At 48.1% G+C, this 17,998-nt stretch overlaps 1 protein-coding gene and 2 long non-coding RNA genes across 14 annotated transcripts in view; 2 read left to right on the top strand and 1 right to left on the bottom strand.

The window, feature by feature from the left end:
• The window catches only part of VASH2 (vasohibin 2), a 40,722-nt gene extending 38,632 nt beyond the window's left edge, over nt 1-2,090 (bottom strand). For 8 of the 12 annotated variants that reach the window (XR_014053533.1, XR_014053531.1, XR_014053532.1 and 5 more), the window contains exons 1-2: nt 1,967-2,090; nt 891-1,329 (exon numbers count right to left, since the gene is read on the bottom strand). Coding sequence is in view for 5 of the 12 variants with exons in the window: in XM_081489821.1 (XP_081345947.1) it covers nt 891-1,166 (276 nt within the window). In the remaining 7 variants the exon portion in view is untranslated. Of the gene's footprint in view, nt 1-886; nt 1,415-1,897 lie in introns of all 12 variants that reach the window. The other 4 variants (XR_014053535.1, XM_081489827.1, XM_081489824.1 and 1 more) reach the window with 3 other exon arrangements.
• LOC145506088 (uncharacterized) lies at nt 1,290-16,911 on the top strand. Its single transcript, XR_014053537.1, has 4 exons — nt 1,290-1,361; nt 10,794-13,010; nt 15,430-15,501; nt 15,599-16,911. It is a non-coding gene; the product is annotated as an uncharacterized LOC145506088 (long non-coding RNA).
• LOC145506087 (uncharacterized) lies at nt 2,217-7,101 on the top strand. Its single transcript, XR_014053536.1, has 2 exons — nt 2,217-2,468; nt 6,938-7,101. It is a non-coding gene; the product is annotated as an uncharacterized LOC145506087 (long non-coding RNA).
• Nucleotides 16,912-17,998: the final 1,087 nt, after the last annotated feature.

The raw sequence follows: 17,998 nt of genomic DNA, 5'->3' as shown, positions 1-17,998 counted from the left end.
GGAATCTTCTCAGCCATACCAGTGTCCCCAGGGTGCACGGGAAACCATCTGCCATGCTACAGCCCCCAGGCTCTGCAGCATTCCTCCTCCAGTTTGCATTCTGATGTTTCACATAGAGACCCCTGCACATGTCCCTCCATTTTATTAACATTATCTTTGGCCACCAAACTCAATTGGCTCACTGGCTTCTCTCCAAAGTAGAAAAAATTTCATTCCTGAATCTCTTTCTCTATCCTGTGAGATTCATTCATCATGTGTACTGGAAAGTCCCTCTTAAGTCACGGTTAAAACTCTTTTGTTTCTTTTCTCAGAGCCCAGATAAGCCGGGAAAAGAGAGGTTTGACTCTTTTGCAAGTTTCAGAGGTGAAAGTCATTGTCATTAAAAAAAAAATTGGCAAAAAGTCTAGGAATGACTCACGATGAGAAGTCTGACTGGTTGATTGTAAATTCATTCACAGTCTAATAAATCATTTTCGAGGGGACCACAGGACCAAGAGACTCCAAAGAGGGCGAGAGGGGCACAATGCCTAGGGAGTCTATGCATTTTTGGCATCACTGGTGCTACCTGGTGGCTTCAGTTTTCGCTGAAGGAGGATGTACACAGGGTAAGTAAATAACAGAACTTGGCTCCAGATTCAAAGAAACCTTGGCACAAGTCGACCACACAGTCCCAGGACGGCAAGCCCTCTTCCTTTCTCTCCCATTGCTAAGACGTCCAAGACAAACATCTTCATTAAGCAAAGGGGGTGGGAGCTGGCAGGAAGAATTAGGTGGGGAAGGGAGTTTGCAGCAGGACCAGGAAAATGGAAATTGCCTCTATTCCTTACATTCAGGTAAAATGGTCCCATCCCCGCCCAGCCCACCCCACCCCCACCTTCGGAGTTACTAACCTTTGCCAAGAAGGTGGCGTTCCTGATGGCGCCCACCATCTCTCCCCCCTTGGGGTGCACTTTGGCCACGTGCAGCCACATGCGCTCCCAGGTGTGGCTGTCGATGGGGAAGCCACTCTTGTTAACGTGGAACAGCACCCCGCCGTCTTTGTCCTCCTCCTCCGAGCCCCCGCTGGTAGCTAGGCTCACGGGCCGCGCGTGGCTGCTCCGGGACCGGGTGCCTTTGGCGCCTTTGGGGTGGGGGCGGCGGTGAGTGTCAGCCGCGGAGCCGGTCATGGTGGGGCCGGGGCGGGGGAGGCGGAGAGCGGCGCGGGGGGCGTGTGCTCGCGGGCGCAGCGCGGGGATCAGCGCCCGGCGGGGGCGGCCTTCTCCATGCCTCTCGCTGCGGCAGGACGCACCAAGGGGGAGCGGCGGCCGGAGCTCTGCTTACGGGCCGTGCCTGAAATCAGTGAGACACAGCACACACCACGGGTAAGTGGACACCCAGAGGGACCACGGAGGGGGCCGTGACCAAGGCAGTGGGGCTTTGCTGGGTCCCCACTTCACTGTCCGCTCCGCACTGCGCGCGGACAGAGCCCACCCCCAGCCAGGGAATTGCACACCAGCTTCCAGCCCTGCAATTATCTAGCAAGGCGACTTGCATTTTGCCACAAAGCTTCACACCCACCTAAACCACGGGAGGGAAATACAAGGAGCGTGGAGGCTGCGGAGTGGACGGGGAAGGGAGAAGAAGAAAGACACGCCGCGGGAAGGAACAGGAGGTCCCCGCAAGGCTCCGCACGTTCCTGGGTCGCCAGATGTGGCCGAGCGCGGAGCCAGAACGTGCTGGCACGTGAGCGCCCGGGGCTGCCGCGAGGGCGCAAGCGGTAGACTCGGCTTGCAAAGACCGCCGCGTTTCGTCCAGGAAGCCCTCCCGAAGCCGGGCGCGCGAGGGCGGCCCCCCCGGCCCCCGGCTCCAGGGGCAGTGGCTCCACCCGCCTCCTTCCCCGAGTTCTAGCTCCGGGCACCCCGGGCCGGGGGTGGACTGGCTGCAGGCGGGGCGCGGGAAAGGGCGCACCGCAGCTCCGGAACCTTACCTCCGCACAGTCGGCCTCATGGCTGCGGAGCCGGGCGGCGGGGAAGGCGGGGGCTGCTTCTGGGCCTGGGCCTGAGCTTGGGGGTGCTGCGGCCGTCGTCTCATTCCATGTCCCATTCTCGAATGTTATTCTGTGACAGATAACCGAGTCACCCGGGCAGCCGCCGATGTTCTGACTGCGTCCATTGGCCGCCGCAACAAAGAGGGGCGGGGCCCGAGCCCGGGACTCTCACAACCCGGGGCTCCGCCGCGCTCTGATTGGCTCCGGAGGTTCCTGGGCGGGAGCGAAGAGGAGGAGGGGGCCCCGGGCGGCCGCGCGAGATGCGATCATTGTCGTGTCCTGGGACCCCCGCGGGGGCGGGAGCGTGGGTCCCTGGGACTTAGGACCGAGTTTCCGCAAGGGTCGTGGTACTGCGGAGGTTGCAACTGTGGGAAGCAGAGGAGAAGTATAGCCACCCAAGAAGTGACCCCGAGAGTAAAGCCACCCAAGAAGTGACCCCGAGGTAGACGAGGGCTTGTGGTAAGACACATTCCCTGAGGAACACTGGACACACTTACCTGCCGCTGCCAGGCAGTGATGGATGGTTCAGGCAGGGCTGTTCACATGATGGAACAATGCTAATATATATATATATATATATATACTTTTTTTTTTTAACCCTACATTACAAACTCCCCAAAACTCACTAGATGACACAGCCATAGACCTTCTGACATTATTGTTGTTCAGTCACTCAACCGTGTCCAACTCTTTGTGACGCCATGGACTGCAGCACACCAGGCCTCCCTGTCCATCACCAACTCCAGGAGTTTACTCAAACTGCGTGTCCTTTGAGGCAGTGATGCCATCCAACCATCTCATCCTCTGTCGTCCCCTTCTCCTCCTGCCCTCAATCTTTCCTAGCATCAGGGTCTTTTCCAGTGAGTCAGCTCTTCACATCAGGTGGTCAAAGTATTGGAGCTTCAGCTTCAGCATCAGTCCTTGTGAGACTTTAGTCCAGTAAGATTAATGAAGTCCCTTTACACCCAAGTTGATATTGCAACAGAGAGGTCATCAAGGTTCACACTGTTGTCACAGGTACTGAGTTAGGAGAGGAGAGAGAGATGCTTCAGAGCCAGGGTGAAGTAGAGGCCCTCCCACACTCTCCAGGGAAAGACCTTTGTCTTAGAGACATCTTTTTAAAGAGAAGAACAAGATGAGAGGGGAAGAGCACCAGAGTCCTGACCTGAAGGCTAGCCCTAAGGCCAGGTTTATCACTTGGCTAAGCTGTGTGACCCAGGACAAGCCATTTGCCTGTTCTGCACCTTGGCCTCTTTCTGGAAAGAGAAGAGCAGATCGCTCACTCTCCAGGGTCTGTTCTGGCTCTAAGATTCTGTGATCCTCTGACTTCTCTCTTATGGAGACTTAGGAGCCTGGCTGTAATAGCCTTTCTCTTTAAACTCCAGGCCAGCCTGCCAGCTTCGAGGGGTTAAAGCAGCTGTGACAGCAATGCTAGGTTAAAGTGAGTGAAGTCACTCAGTCGTGTCCAACTCTTTGTGACCCTATGGACTGCAGCACACCAGGCTCCCCTGTCCATGGGATTTTCCAGGCAAGAGTACTGGAGTGGGTTGCCATTTCCTTTTCCAGGGGATCTTCCCGACCCAGGGATTGAACCCAGGTCTCCCACATTGCAAGCAGATGCTTTACCGTCTGAGCCACCAGAGAAGCTGCTAGGTTAACCTCGAATTAAAAATGCAGTCATCTGCAGGCATGGAGAATAGACTTATGGCGGGGGGAGGGAAATGGAGAGAGTAGCATGGAAACATATACACTACCTTATGTAAAATAGATAGGCAGTGGGAATTTACTCTCTGACTCAGGGAACTCAAACCTGGGCTCTGTGACAACCTAGAGGGGTGGGATGGGGTGGGAGATGGGGGGGAGATTCAAGTGGGAGGGGACATATATACTTATGGCTGATTCATGTTGATATAAGGCAGAATCCAACACAACACTGCAAAGCAATTATCCTTCAATTAAATAATTTTTTTAACATGAAAAAAATGCAGTCATCAAAAACCACTGATGACAGATCTGTTTCTGGATGCTACGGGTTAGTTGCTCATGTGGAACTGGAACTTCGCTTTCAGAGGAGGGTGTGGTGAGGGGTGGGTGCTGGAGTGTAGCTCCTGGCTCAGAAGAAAGCTGAGGTAGAGACCTGGATTCCGGACCAGTCCTGCACCATCACCGACAGAGCCCAGGCCCAGGACTTTATAGATTCCACAGTGAGAATAACTTAGGTCTGGATAGACAGAGGAAATGGACCTAATAATAACATTCAGGAAATTATCTGAGTAATTCAAGTACAAGCACACCTGGAAAAAATAGGCAATGGAAAGAGAGTTATCCTCTCAATACATAATTGCCTCGGTTTTCATTTCCTGATTAGGAGAAAACATGCTTCAGAGGAATGAGCTGTGTTCTCACCTCAAACATCCTTCTTCCCTTTACTCACTTGTCTCTCAGATCCGTCTCTTTCTCCTCGCTTCCCCCGAGGGTTTCAAGTCCAGGAGACTAGGGTTTCAGGATGCAGATCTGTACGCAGAGTAGAGAATACGGCCTCGCAAGCCCTCAGGAGAAAAGGGAGCTCCCTAAGCTCAAGTGATCAGACCCGTTAGTGAACATCACAGAGTGTCTGGCAAGTGTCAGCGTCCTTGGCATCAATTCCCAGTGTCCCCACTCAGGCCAAATCCAAGCAACTACAGGTCCCTGTCAACCCAGGGCCTGTATCCTGCTTCACCCGGATCAAGATCCTAGGGACCAGAGAGGGTCATCGATCATATTCCTGGTCTAGGCACCTCAGGACTTCCTCACAGTTGAGGGAAACTTTTGTTTTTCATCTCCAGTATTCCAGCTATCCATCCTCCATCCCAGGGGGTGGGGTGCAGTGAGGAGTCAAGTGAAATGGTCTAAGAAGACAGCTGTGAGATTTGGGTTAATTTTCCAAAGAGGTGATAAGACAGCTTCTGATATGAGCCGTGCTGTTCCACTGCAAGGACTGGAAGTCAGCAAGCCCTTTTGTTCAGAATCCTTTTGCGTCTGAGAATTGTACTCATTGTGTGGACCAGCCAATTCTGTTCTCCATTTCGTTGTGTATTTTGTGTTATATAACACTCAAGTGAACCCAGGCCAGACAGATTATGAGTTTCAGGGATTTTTTCTGTTTGTTTTTAATTTTTAAATTGAAGTATAGTTGATTTACAATGTTGTGTTAGTTTCAGGTGTACAGCAAAGTGACTCAGCCATATGTATATATTCTTTTATATATGATATATATATTCTTTTTCAGATTCTTTTGCCTTATATGTTGTTACAAAATATTGAGTATAGTTCCTTATGCTATACAGTAGGTCCTTGTTGGTTATCTTTTTTTAATATATAATACTGTGCTATGCTTAGTCACTCAGTAGTGTCTGACTCTTTGCAACCCGTGGACTGTAGCCCGCCAGCCTCCCCTGTCCATGGAATTTTACAGGTAAGAATATTGGAATGGGTTGCCATGCCCTCCTCCGGGGGATCTTCCCAACCTAGGGATCGAACCCAGGTCTCCTGCGTTGCAGGTGGATTCTTTACTGTCTGAGCCATCCAGAAAGCCTAAGAATACTCGAGTGGGTAGCCTATCCCTTCTCCAGGGGATCTTCCTGACCCAGGAATTGAACCAGGGTCTCCTGCATTGCAAGCAGATTCTTTACCAGCTGAGCTACCAGGGAAGCCCATATATAGTACTGTGTATATGTTAATCCCAAACGCCTGATTTATCACCTCTTTTTCCCCTTTGGCAGCCAGAGCTCAGGTGGTTAGTAAGAATAACATAGCCACATATGCTCACAGTGGGGCAAGGCCAACTTGCAACTTGAACAGGGACACATGATGACCAGCTGCTCAACCTATGAGAGTGTGGTCATATTTGTTCACCAGCATAACAACTGTCATAGCAGAGACATGTAGTAGAAAGGTTTGGAACCACAAAAACTAAGTTCAAATGGTAGCTTCTTATTCAAGTGCCAGTTGCTAGGGTCTCAAAGATAAATAAGACAAAATCCTAACCTGATGATGATACGTCTAGCTCCACCACCTGTTGATATTAATAGCCTCTTGATAGATGTATGAGATGCATCTTATGAGCTTAATCACACTGGCTAGACATAGCCTTTTTTCCTGCCTCCACAGCTCCCTTCACAGCCAACCAAATCTGTGCAGTTCAGCCATCTGGGACAGACAGTCGCTTGCCCAGTCGGGTCCCTCTTGGCTGCCGCTGTACAGCCAGGGTGGCTGACCACGTGTCTGGAGTCTCTGACCCTTCTACTACTTCTGCATCAGATGAAATGTCACACTGCAGGATGTGGCTTTTAAGCAGCCCTCAAAGGGGAATCTAAGGGAATTAATTCCCTCTGGGGAACATTTTGGGGTCTTCCCAGATGGCGCTAGTGGTAAAGAACCTGCCTGCCAATGCAGGAGACATGAGACACGGTTCAATCCCTGGGTTGGGAAGATCCCCTGGAGAAGGAAATTGCAACCCACTCTAGTGTTCTTACCTGGAGGGTCCCGTGGACAGAGAAGCCTGGTGGGCTACAGTCCATGGAGTCACAAAGAGTCGGAAAGGACTGAAGCGACTGAGCACGCTGCCCGCACGAGGGACATTTGACCGATAGAGGAGATGAGAGGGAGCTGGGCAGATAAATTATCTTTCCTTCCTGCCTCCTATGGACTGTTCTGAGTCATGATTTTCTAACACAGTCTGTCTGGAGATATCTCACATGGCTGAGCAGACATACCTCCTGAAGAACCTGCCAGGGCTCTTTGCAGTGGGTGGTGAAGCAGTTACCTGCAGGATAACATACCATCTTGCACTGCTTCTCTTCCTAGCCCACCTCATTTCCCTTTTCACTCACTCTTGCTGCCTTCTCAATCAGATTTCATCTCTGCTTTCAGATCCTGTTTTCTAGAGAAGCGGACCTAAGACAACTGGTTTTACAAGTGGTTCTAGAAAGCAAGTCCTCAGGATGGATTTTGGGGTTGTGTCTCCTAGCTGTATGAAATCAACAGAGTCCTTTGCTGGTGACAAGAGAGATGGCAGTAGCTTTGATATGCAATAGCATCACACCTTTCACTTATTTAATTGTGGTGGATTGGATGGAGAGGGAAACATTGGGAGCACAAGTGGCTATGGCTGTTTAGTCACTGAGTCGTGTCCAACTCTTTGCAGCCCCATGGACTGCAGCACACCAGGCTCCTCTGTCCTTTACTGTCTCCCAGAGATTGCTCAAATGCATGTCCATTGAGTCGGTGATGCTCTCTAACCATCTCATCCTCTGTCATCCTCTTCTCCTATTGCCTTCAATCTTTCCCAGCATCAGGGGCTTTTCCAGCGAGTCGGCTCTTGGCCTCAGGTGGCCAAAGTATTGGAGCTTCAGCTTCAGCATGAGCCCTTCCAATGAATATTCAGGGTAGATTTCCTTTAGGATGGACCGGTTTGATCACAAGGGTAGCAGAACTGCAAAAAAGGCTAAATGCATGGCCTTAATAGGCATCCACGTCAAAGCAGAGCCCTGATACGGAAAGACTGGGACCCTGAGACCTGGCATAGGGGTGGATGAGTTTCTTGACCCTTCAAATCTTCTGAATGTTCCTGCCCAAAGAAGGTCCCTTTCTTCGTGGCTTCTTCTCAAGACCTGGCCCCACCACTTACTGCCTCTGCCAAAACCCAGAGTCAGGCTGTCGCACAGCCCACACTTGGAAGAAGAAGTCCTGTTCCAGGGAGAAAGAGCATACCTGCCAAAGATCTTGTGGGACTTGGCTAATGTGTACTGGCAGGAACTATAGAAATGTGTGTGGGAGTGGATCTTGATGATGTTCTATTTGGGGGTGGGGGTGAAGCAGGAAGCTCAACTGGGAGAATTCACTAATTTGGGGATATTCACACAGAACTCGAGATTTCATATTTTAGCAAGGATGCTTGGAGCTTGTCTGGAGAGTTTGCTGGGATGGCTCTTTGAAGCCTGATCTCAAAAATTGCCTACAGTAAGCAAAGTGGAGAAGCCAGACTTCCATGTGCAGTGTTGAGGAAGAAGATTCAGGAAGGAGGGACTATTAGGAGCGTTTATTATATACAGCTCAAGAATCCACCACCTGACTAGTTCCCTGGGCTGGCCCAGAGGACACAGTCTTCACTAAAACAATAAAGAGTGTACTAGTAAGGAAGATTTTTTTTATTTGAGCATGACATAATGATTGTCCTTGTAGTTCAAGGTTGATGGTATGGGGGAAGCTTCTGTGGAGCTGAGCTTCATGATTTTAGTGGAGATGATAAAAATCACAGAACTCCAGGTGGGAGCACATGATCATAAAGGACAAGGTGGAATACTTACCACAATGGACAGCAAGGAGGTGGGAAGACCAGGGTGACTTTATCTGCAGGAATCCCTGGTGTTTGGATAATAAATCATGGTGTTCCTAAATGGAGGGTATTTGTGGAATTTATTGTCTAAATTGGGCTTCCCAGATGGCACTAGTGGTAAAGAACCCACCTGCCAATGTAGGAGACGTAAGAGACACGGATTCCATCCCTGGGTTGGGGAGATCCCCTGGAGGAAGGCATGGCAACCCACTCCAGTATTCTTGCCTGGAGAATCCCATGGACAGAGGAGTCTGGCAGGCTACAGTCCATGGGGTCGCAAAGAGTTGGACACGACTGAAGTGACTTAGCACGCACACACACATATTGTCTAAATTGAGCCACTTTCAAGAGTGAAAAGGGTGCTAGTAATGATTACATGGGGGAAATAGGTGTACACTAGAACCATCCCAGTCAAACTGTTACCCATGGTCACCCTACCAGGGGTGATAGGTGAGCAGCCGATTAAAGTATTACTTGATTTGTATAATCAGAAAGAACAGAGAGCTATGAGCAGAAGGCCAACTTCAGTCACCATAGTGAAAAATCATAGACCCTTGCCTCATTTCTAAATTGAAACCAAATCTGGTCCACAGCTATCACCTTTGTTGAGTGAGCTCAGCTGGCTAACAGCAAAGACTGATGCTGAGCATGCAAATATAGCAGCCTTCCTCAGGGTAACCAGATAGACAGCTGGTGGAAAAATAGAAATCCAAAAGTCTATAGTAATTATAAATAAATACATAAACAAGTGGTGTAGAAGGGAAGAATCTTGCTTACAGTAGAATGTAAATATGAAAGGAATACCAGAGTTAGAAAATCATCAGTTTGCAATCCTCATAGTAGACTTTTTTCAGGCAAGAGTCATAAATGCATGCTAGGGGACATTTCAGTGAGGAGCAGGATATCTGCATGATCCTAAGTGTCTTACTTCAAATTGCTCGTAAGTTTCAAGGGGAAGAATGGTAACTATTCAATGGAGTAACACAGCACCTTGACCAGGTGATCAAAGTTATTATCACCAATTATGGGCAGACGGACTTCACGTGTCTCCAAATGTGATATCCAGAGAACACAACATCCCCTATACAACAGTCTGACTAGCATCCTTAACATGAATCTAATTATGAAGAAACATCATACCAATCCAAAATAAAGAAACTTCCATTAAAAAAACTATATTTTTAGAACTGTCAATGTAATAAAAGACAACGAAAATCTGTGGAAATGTTCCAGATTAAGGAAAGACTAGGAACTTTTCTGGTGGTCATCCCACAGGCCATGTGGCAAGGCCAAAAAAAAAAAAAAACTAAAAAAACATGATGGCTAAATGTGATATCTGTTCATAAACTAGATCCTGACCTAAAAGGAAAAAAATGGTGTAGATGACATTAGCAGGTTAGTTGACAAAACTGGAATCTAGATGTGCAATTAGATAAAAGTATTGTGTCTTTGTCAACTTCATGGAAGTTAGTAATTGTACTATAGCGATGTGAGAGAATATCCTGATTCCTTTTCTTAGAAAATGTACCTTAAGGGACTTCCCTGGTGGTACAGTGGATAAAAATCTACCGGCCAATGCAGGGGACGTGGGTTGGATTCCTGGTCCAGGAAGATACCACATGCCGCAGAGTAACTAACTGTGTGAGCCGAAACTACTGAAGCCTGTGTGCGTAAACCCTGTGCTCCACAAGGAGAGAAGCCGCCACAGTGAGAAGCCTGGGCACTGTGAGGAAGAGTAGACCCTGCTCACGGCAACTAGAAAAAGCTTGAGAGCAGCGACGAAGACCCAGTGCGACCAAAAATTTTTCTAAATAAAAAAATAAGTAAAGAAATAAATAATTTATTAAAAAAAGAAAATATACATTGAGGTATACAGGGAAAAGGGCTATTAAAGTGCGACTTACTCTCAAGTGGTTCAGAAAAAAACCTCACTGTGTGTGTGTAGAAGAAAATAATAAAAGATTTAAAGTGAAACATTAAAGGTAAAGAGTATGTGGACCATTTTTGCACTATTCTTATTCCTGGCACTTTTCTGTGAGTTTGAAATTATTTCCAAGTAAACAGTTTTTGAAAGGTGAGGGGAGTGAGACTGACTAACTCCTGAAAACATAATAACCATCTATTGTACTAAGCCTGTAAGGCAGGTACTATTATTGCCATTTTACCAAGGAAGTAACTGAGGTTTAGAAGGTTAGGTAACTTGCATGAGAGGATATAATTAATAAGTGTCAGAACTAGAAATTACACCTAGATTCTCTTAATCCAACTCTTCTATTCTTTATTTTTTTTAATAGCATTATTTTTACAGTAAAAATAAATAGCTTTATTTTTACAGTAAAAATAAATAGCTTTATTTTTACTGTCCTGATGTTTCAAACTTTTGCCTCCTAGAGAAGTCCCTTGAATTTCAGGTTCATCAGTTTTTCTAACCAAAGCCCTGGAGAGGGATCACCAGAGAAGGAGGAGCACAGAGGAGAAATGAAAGCAAAGTGACTCAGACCAGGGAGGCACCAGAGAGAGGACCACACTGGGGCCTGAATGATCCACTGGCAGCCGTGGGCCCTGGACAGTGGTTCTTCCTGCCAGGTTTGGGGTGCTGAGGTGCTCTGAGGACATTTGGCTAGAGGGAGCAGAAATTTAAGACTTTCTTGGATTTCAGCTACTTTTTTCCCAGAGGATCGCCTGCTGTGAAATGACAATGGCAGCCTTCAGAGAAGAAACCTCTCGTCACTCCTGACAGTACAGTCAGAGGCTCTGTGCCCACCCCTTCACAAAAAGACCATAGACTGCATGACTTATAAACAGCAAACATTGATTTCTCACCATTCCAGAGGCTGGAAAGTCCAAGATCAAGGTGCTGGCAGATTCCAGACACTGGTGAGGACCCACTTCCTGGTTCCTGCACAGCCAGCTTCTCAGGGTGTCCTAGCCTGGTGGAGGCAACATGGGAGCTCTGCAGGGCCTCTTTTACAAGGACACTAATCCCAATGCCAAAGAATGCTCAAACCACCACACAATTGCACTCGTCTCACACGGTAGTAAAGTAATGTTCAAAATTCTCCAAGCCAGGCTTCAGCAATATGTGAACCGTGAACTTCCAGATGTTCAAGCTGGTTTTAGAAAAGGCAGAGGAACCAGAGATCAAATTGCCAACATCCGATGGATCATCGAAAAAGCAAGAGAGTTCCAGAAAAACATCTATTTCTGCTTTATTGACTATGCCAAAGCCTTTGACTGTGTGGATCACAATAAACTGTGGAAAATTCTGAAAGAGATGGAAATACCAGACCATCTGACCTGTCTCTTCCTGTATGCAGGTCAGGAAGCAACAGTTAGAACTGGACATGGAACAACAGACTGGTTCCAAATAGGAAAAAGAGTATGTCAAGGCTGTATATTGTCACCCTGCTTATTTAACTTATATGCAGAGTACATCATGAGAAATGCTAGGCTGGAAGAAACACAAGCTAGAATCAAGATTGCCAGGAGAAATATCAATAACCTCAAATATGCAGATGACACCACCCTTATGGCAGAAAGTGAAGAAGAACTAAAGAGCCTCTTGATGAAAGTGAAAGAGGAGAGTGAAAAAGTTGGCTTAAAGCTCAATGTTCAGAAAACTAAGATCATGGCATCTGGTCCCATCACTTCATGGCAAATAGATGGGGAAACAGTGGAAACAGTGTCAGACTTTATTTTTTTGGGCTCCAAAATCACTGCTGATGGTGATTGCAGCCATGAAATTAAAAGACGCTTACTCCTTGGAAGGAAGGTTATGACCAACCTAGATAGCATATTGAAAAGCAGAGACGTTACTTTGCCAACAAAGGTCCGTCTAGTCAAGGCTATGGTTTTTCCAGTGGTCATGTATGGATGTGAGAGTTGGACAGTGAAGAAAGCTGAGTGCCAAAGAATTGATGCTTTTGAACTGTGGTGTCGGAGAAGACTCTTGAGAGTCCCTTGGACTGCAAGAAGATCCAACCAGTCCATCCTAAAGGAGATCAGTCCTGGGTGTTCATCGGAAGGACTGATGTTGAAGCTGAAACTCCAGTCCTTTGGCCACGTCATGTGAAGAGTTGACTCATTGGAAAAGACCCTGATGCTGGGAAGGATTGGGGGCAGGAGGAGAAGGGGACGACAGAGGATGATATGGCTGGATGGCATCACCGACTCAATGGACATGGGTTTGGGTAGATTCCAGAAGTTGGTGATGGACAGGGAGACCTGGCGTGCTTCGATTCATGGGGTCGCAAAGAGTCGGACACGACTGAGCGACTGAACTGAACTAATCCCATTCATGAGGGCTCCACCCTTATGACCTAATCACTGCCCAAGGTCCCATCTCCTAATACCACTGCACTGGGAATTAAGGATTTGACATATGAATTTTGGACGGACACAAAAATTGAGTCTCTCGGGACTTCCTTGGTGGTCCAGTAGTGGCGACATGGGCTCGATCCCTAGTTCAGGAAGATACTGCATGCCATGCAACAGCTAAGCCTGCATGCCACAACTACTAAACCGGTGTTCTCGAACTCGAGAGCCACAACAAGAAGCCACTGCAATGAGAAGCCCGTGTACCACAATGAAGACCCAGTGCAGCCATAAGTAAGTAGATAAATAGATAGGTAAATAAAATACAGTCTCTAGCAGCAGCCATATTGCAAATACTTGAGTTTGGCTTCTGTGAGTTTCCTGAGATTCGTGCAGAGAGGAGCCATTGCTCAGATGCCTTGGGACAGTGGGGTTATGTGAGGAAGCTCCCCTTTTGGCTCTGGGGCACTATAGGAAGACAAAAAGAAGCAGTTTAATAAGATAGCATCTGTTTCCCAAACGAATATGGAAGCACGGTGACTCAGGCCTGCCCCGGCTGATGAATGAGACCTAAGGCAGTTGCTATGGAGATGCATGATTGGGGTCTTACAGGACCTACCCTGGGCAGTTTCTGAAGGTCCAGGAACCCAAGTGATACAAAGGCGCTCCATCTGCCAATTTTAGCTGCCTGCAGCATCCCATCTAAGACAGGTAGCCACCTCTAGGTGTTTGGTGAATGCCACAGGGTGTGTATGTGGAATAGCCATGGAAATTGGAGCAGGAAAAATCATCCCTGAGCAGAATGAGTGCCTGACTCACCACTGAGAAGTTTTTCTGGGTTCAGACCTCTCCACTGTCCCCTGAAAATCTTTGTACAGATCAGGTTCCTTCTACATGAATCAGGGATCAAGCAGAAGACAGGTGGGACTCTCAAACTGGTTTTTAAGTGAAAGATATTTTTTGAAGGGCCTGTTGACAGAGGCAGAGGGGAGATGAGGGGACCATCAAGGATGGTGCAGAACCCAGAAGTTGTTACCTGCCTGAGGCCTGAAGGAGCAGGTGAGGGCAGGAGATGGGAGCCCAGTCCACCAAGGACAGCCTCCAGCACAGCGCTGAGCAGAAAGTGGACTGGGGAGCAAACCAGGGCCCGGATGCAGGCCCGGTGCCTTCCAGGGACTCTCCCACACCCAGAGATGAAAAGGAAAGACGGGTAAGATGGGACAAGGACTTAACACAAGAAGGAAAACCAGGCATTTGTGTATCTGGGCCATGAGCTAAGCACATTCAGAGGCTGACTGTCTGCCCGGGGATACTGAAGAGGGAGTGTGAGCCCAGTTACACAGGGGGGTGTTCAGCTTTCCCAGAGGAGATGACCAAGGAGTCTCCTGTTGTCAGTCTCCCTGGAGGCTCCCTGAGTGTCCAACCTGAGGAAAAGAGTCAGCATTAGACACATGTCAACATGTCTTCCTTCCTTAATGCTAACAGTTTCCTCGACCTTATGAAAGACAAGAGTTGTCTGGGGAGCAGTCGAGAAACCGTGAAAAGCATCTCTCTTGGCAGAGGAAGTGCTACAAAAAGCTAAAGAGGAAGCCTCCGCCCTCACTGTTGTTGTCACATGTTATTGCTGACATTTACTGAGAACATATGATGCACCAGACGCTGAGAGCTTTTCCCACATGGACTCAGTCCAGCCTCACACAGCAACCCTAGGAAACGGGCGCCATTATGGACTGAACTGTTGGTGTTGTTGAGTTGCTCAGTCGTGTCCGACTCTTTCTGACCCCATGGACTGCAGCACGCCAGGCCTCCCTGTCCTTCACTCTCTCCCAGAGTTTGCTCAAATTCATGTCTGTTGAGTCAATGATGCCATCCAACCATCTCATCCTCTGTTGCCCCCTTCTCCTTTTGCCTTCAGTCTTTCCCAGCATCAGTGTAAAGCTTTTCCAATGAGTTGGCTCTTCGAATAGGTGACCAAATTATTGGAGCTTCAGCTTCAGCATCAGTCCTTCCAATGTATATTGAGTGTTGATTTATTTTAGGATTGACTGATTTGATCTCCTTGCTGTCTAAGGGACTCTCAAGAGTCTTCTCCAGCACCACAACTCGAAAGCATCAATGCTTCGGCATTCAGCCTTCTTTATGGTCCAATTCTCACATCCGTACATGACTACTGGGAAAACCATAGCTTTGACTAAACGGACTTTGGTCAGCAAAATGATGTCTCTGCTTTTTAATCTACTCTGTAGGTTTGTTGTAGCTTCCCTTCCCAGGAGCAAGCGTGTTTTACTTTCGTGGCTGCAGTCACCGTCTGCAGCGATTTTGGAGCCTGAGAAAATAAAATCTGTCACCGAGTCATGAGCTTAGTTTTTTGAATGTTGAGGACTGACTTGTGTCCCCTCAAATTTGTATGCTGAAGCCCTAACTATGTGGCCATATTTGGAGATGGGATCCCTACAGAAAGGATCAAGGTTAAGTGAGATTGTAGGGTGGGGCCCTGACCCGATAGGGTCAGTATCCTCACAAGAAGAGGCACCAGATAGCTTGCCCTTCCCTGCAGTGTATGTACTGAGGAAAGGCCCTGTGAGGACATCGCACAAAGGTGACCGCCTTAAGCCAGGAAGAGAGCTCTCACCAGAAACTAAATTTATTGGCACCTGGATCATGGACTTTCCGCCCCCTAGAACTCTGAGCAAATAAGTGTCTGTCGTTTCAGCCATCCAGACTGTGGTATGTTGTTCCAGCAGCCCAAGTTAAGACAAGCACTATCAATATTTCCATCTTATAGGTGAGGACACTGCAGCATAGGGAAGCTAAGTGGTTGTCTTAGGTCACCCCATGTGCCTTTGATCTGGTCACCTCACCGGGTCCTGTTTTTCTTATAGGGAGGGGGTCGGTGGAAATAGATCAGGGGCCATAAACTCAACTGTCAACGTGTCAGGCAAGGAATATTTCTGGGTGACGCTGGCCAAGTGGGTACGGTGGCACGCTGGAGAGAGGAAGCCCTAGTCTGCCTCCATCAATGGTTGGCCAAATGATTAGTTTTTCAGGACAAGCTTGGGGGACTTCCCTGGTAGTCCAGTGGTTAAGAACCCGCCTGCCAACGCAGGGGGCCTGGGTTCGATACCTGATCAGGAAACTAGATCCAGCATGCTGCAACTAAGACCTGGCATGGCCAATAAAAGTAAAAGAGACAAACTTGGAAGTCTGGATCTTTAGGGGAAATGTTCTGGTTTTTCAAATATTGGCAACAAATTCCATCATAAAAGAGTGTGTAGGCCAATTAAATAAAACATGTCTTCAGGCCATGTCTGATATATAGTGTCCCCTCTGGAGTAGATGATTTTTTTTTGACCCTCTCTTCTCTTCCTTCCTTTCTCCTTGGCCATGGTTCTCTGCCTTTTGAGATGTTCCTGTGCTGTCTCTAAGTCCCCTGCCTTCAGGAAAATGATCACCATCATGATCCAGAAGGGTTTCCAGGTACAGTCCGTGCAAAGAATACTGTGCAGACTCAGCTGAGCCACGTAACCTTGAACCCGTTTGCTCTTCTGAAAACTGATCCAACGACAGCCACCTCGCAGAAGTTGTGGAAGGATTAAATAAGACCAGGCAGGAGGAATCAACTGGCAGACGAGGAGTTAGCTGTGTGTGGAGCCCCTGCTGGGCTCAGCACTTGCTGAACATCATCAGACATCTCAATGATGGGTGTGTGAGCTCCTTACTTGAGGGGCGTGGATGGCTTGGTTGGCTGCAACATTCTTGAAAGAGAAACTATCGGCCAAGTCCACCAGAGGGTGACCTGGACAGCCCAGAGGCCTGGCTGGGAGATGGAGAAATTGTCAAGGATGAGAGAGCAGTGATTTCACCCCCTGGAAGGCAGGAACCCAACAGCATCCTCTGTCCCTCAGCCCCCCTCCCCCCACCCCAGCCCCCGCCAGCTTAGGAGGAATAATTAGTAACCGTGTTCCTAATAATGCCCTGTGAGTTCTGCTTCTGCTCAATAGCTGCCTGTAAAAATTCCAGTGAGTCCATTTTTAGTTGGAGCTAATGAGGTTTAAAAACTCTCCAGGGTGCCCAAAATACCCTCTGGGAGGCTCTCCCAGGAAGAGGGTGTTTACTGAGCTCCTGATTAAGGAACAGTCAATCTACTTTGTATCATCTTTCACCAAAGCCTTTATCAATGTGTGTTTTGCACTGCTGGGTTTTTGTGTGTGTGTGTTTTGTTTTGTTTTTTTAACAAATGAGATCCAATTATGTGTGTTCCAAGGGCATGACTCAAGTTAGCTGTGTGCCAGCTGGGAGGAGGACAGAGGCAGTTTTCTGAGGCCAGTTCTCCCTTTGCAGAGCCAGAGGGGAGTCATCAAGGAGGAGAAATGCAAAAGGAGGCAAAACCCACTGTCTGCCAGGTCTTTCCTGCTGGGGACAGCTCAGTGGGCAAGGGGTACTTGAGGAGGACGTTAGCCTGGAGAAGAATAAGTGGGTTAAAGGCAACTGAGTGGAGGAAAGAAACACAGAAAGGAACTGAGCAGGGAAAGCTTGTGGAGCAGAGACGCTCCTGAGGCATGCGGGGAGACCTCCCCAAAGAGCTGAAGAACTTGCATTTGGTCATAAAGGGAGGACCATACAGAGCAAGATGGAGGTCCTGGGTGAAACGGCTTTTGGATTGGATTGAAACTCTGGGTTAAAGCTGAATCCACTCTGGGCAGATCAAGGAAAGGTTTAAAGGTTCTAACCTTAGGAATCACTTTCAGCCACAAAAACCAGGAGATCAAAAAATGCATTTTCAGAAGAGATGGTGGGGAGGCCTTTGGAATAAAGAAGCATGCTCACTGGACTTGGGGCTCATCCCTTCAAGAACTGGCTGAGTAATCCTGGGCATCCCCTTTCCCTTCTCTGAGGCTTGGTCTATAAAACAAAGGGATTGGATTAGACCTCTAGTTCTAAGCCTCAGCAGCACATGAGGAGCACCTAGGGAGCCACTAAAAATTCTGATACCTGGGCAACAGCCCAGACCAATCAAATCAGAATCTTTCCAAGAGCAGGTCCAGGCGTTGGTATCCCGTAAACTGGAATACTGTACAGGTCCAAGTTGGAGATCACCAGGACTACGTGGTCTCTAAAAGCCTTAGTCAGCCCTGCTGCCATATATTAGATCTTTAAGGAAAGGAGAGACGGGATGATTGGCAGGCAGTCCTCAGTGGAAGCAAGGCATGGACCAGACGGCCTCTTGAGATTCCACGGCCCATAATGTTCAAAGATTTGAGGCTCCAAGTGAACAAGCTCTT

This window comes from Giraffa tippelskirchi, chromosome 5 (genome assembly GCF_054371585.1).
Source record: "Giraffa tippelskirchi isolate mGirTip1 chromosome 5, T2T-mGirTip1v1.2.pri, whole genome shotgun sequence".
Lineage (NCBI taxonomy): Eukaryota > Metazoa > Chordata > Mammalia > Artiodactyla > Giraffidae > Giraffa > Giraffa tippelskirchi.
This window is presented reverse-complemented; position numbering and strand designations above follow the sequence as displayed.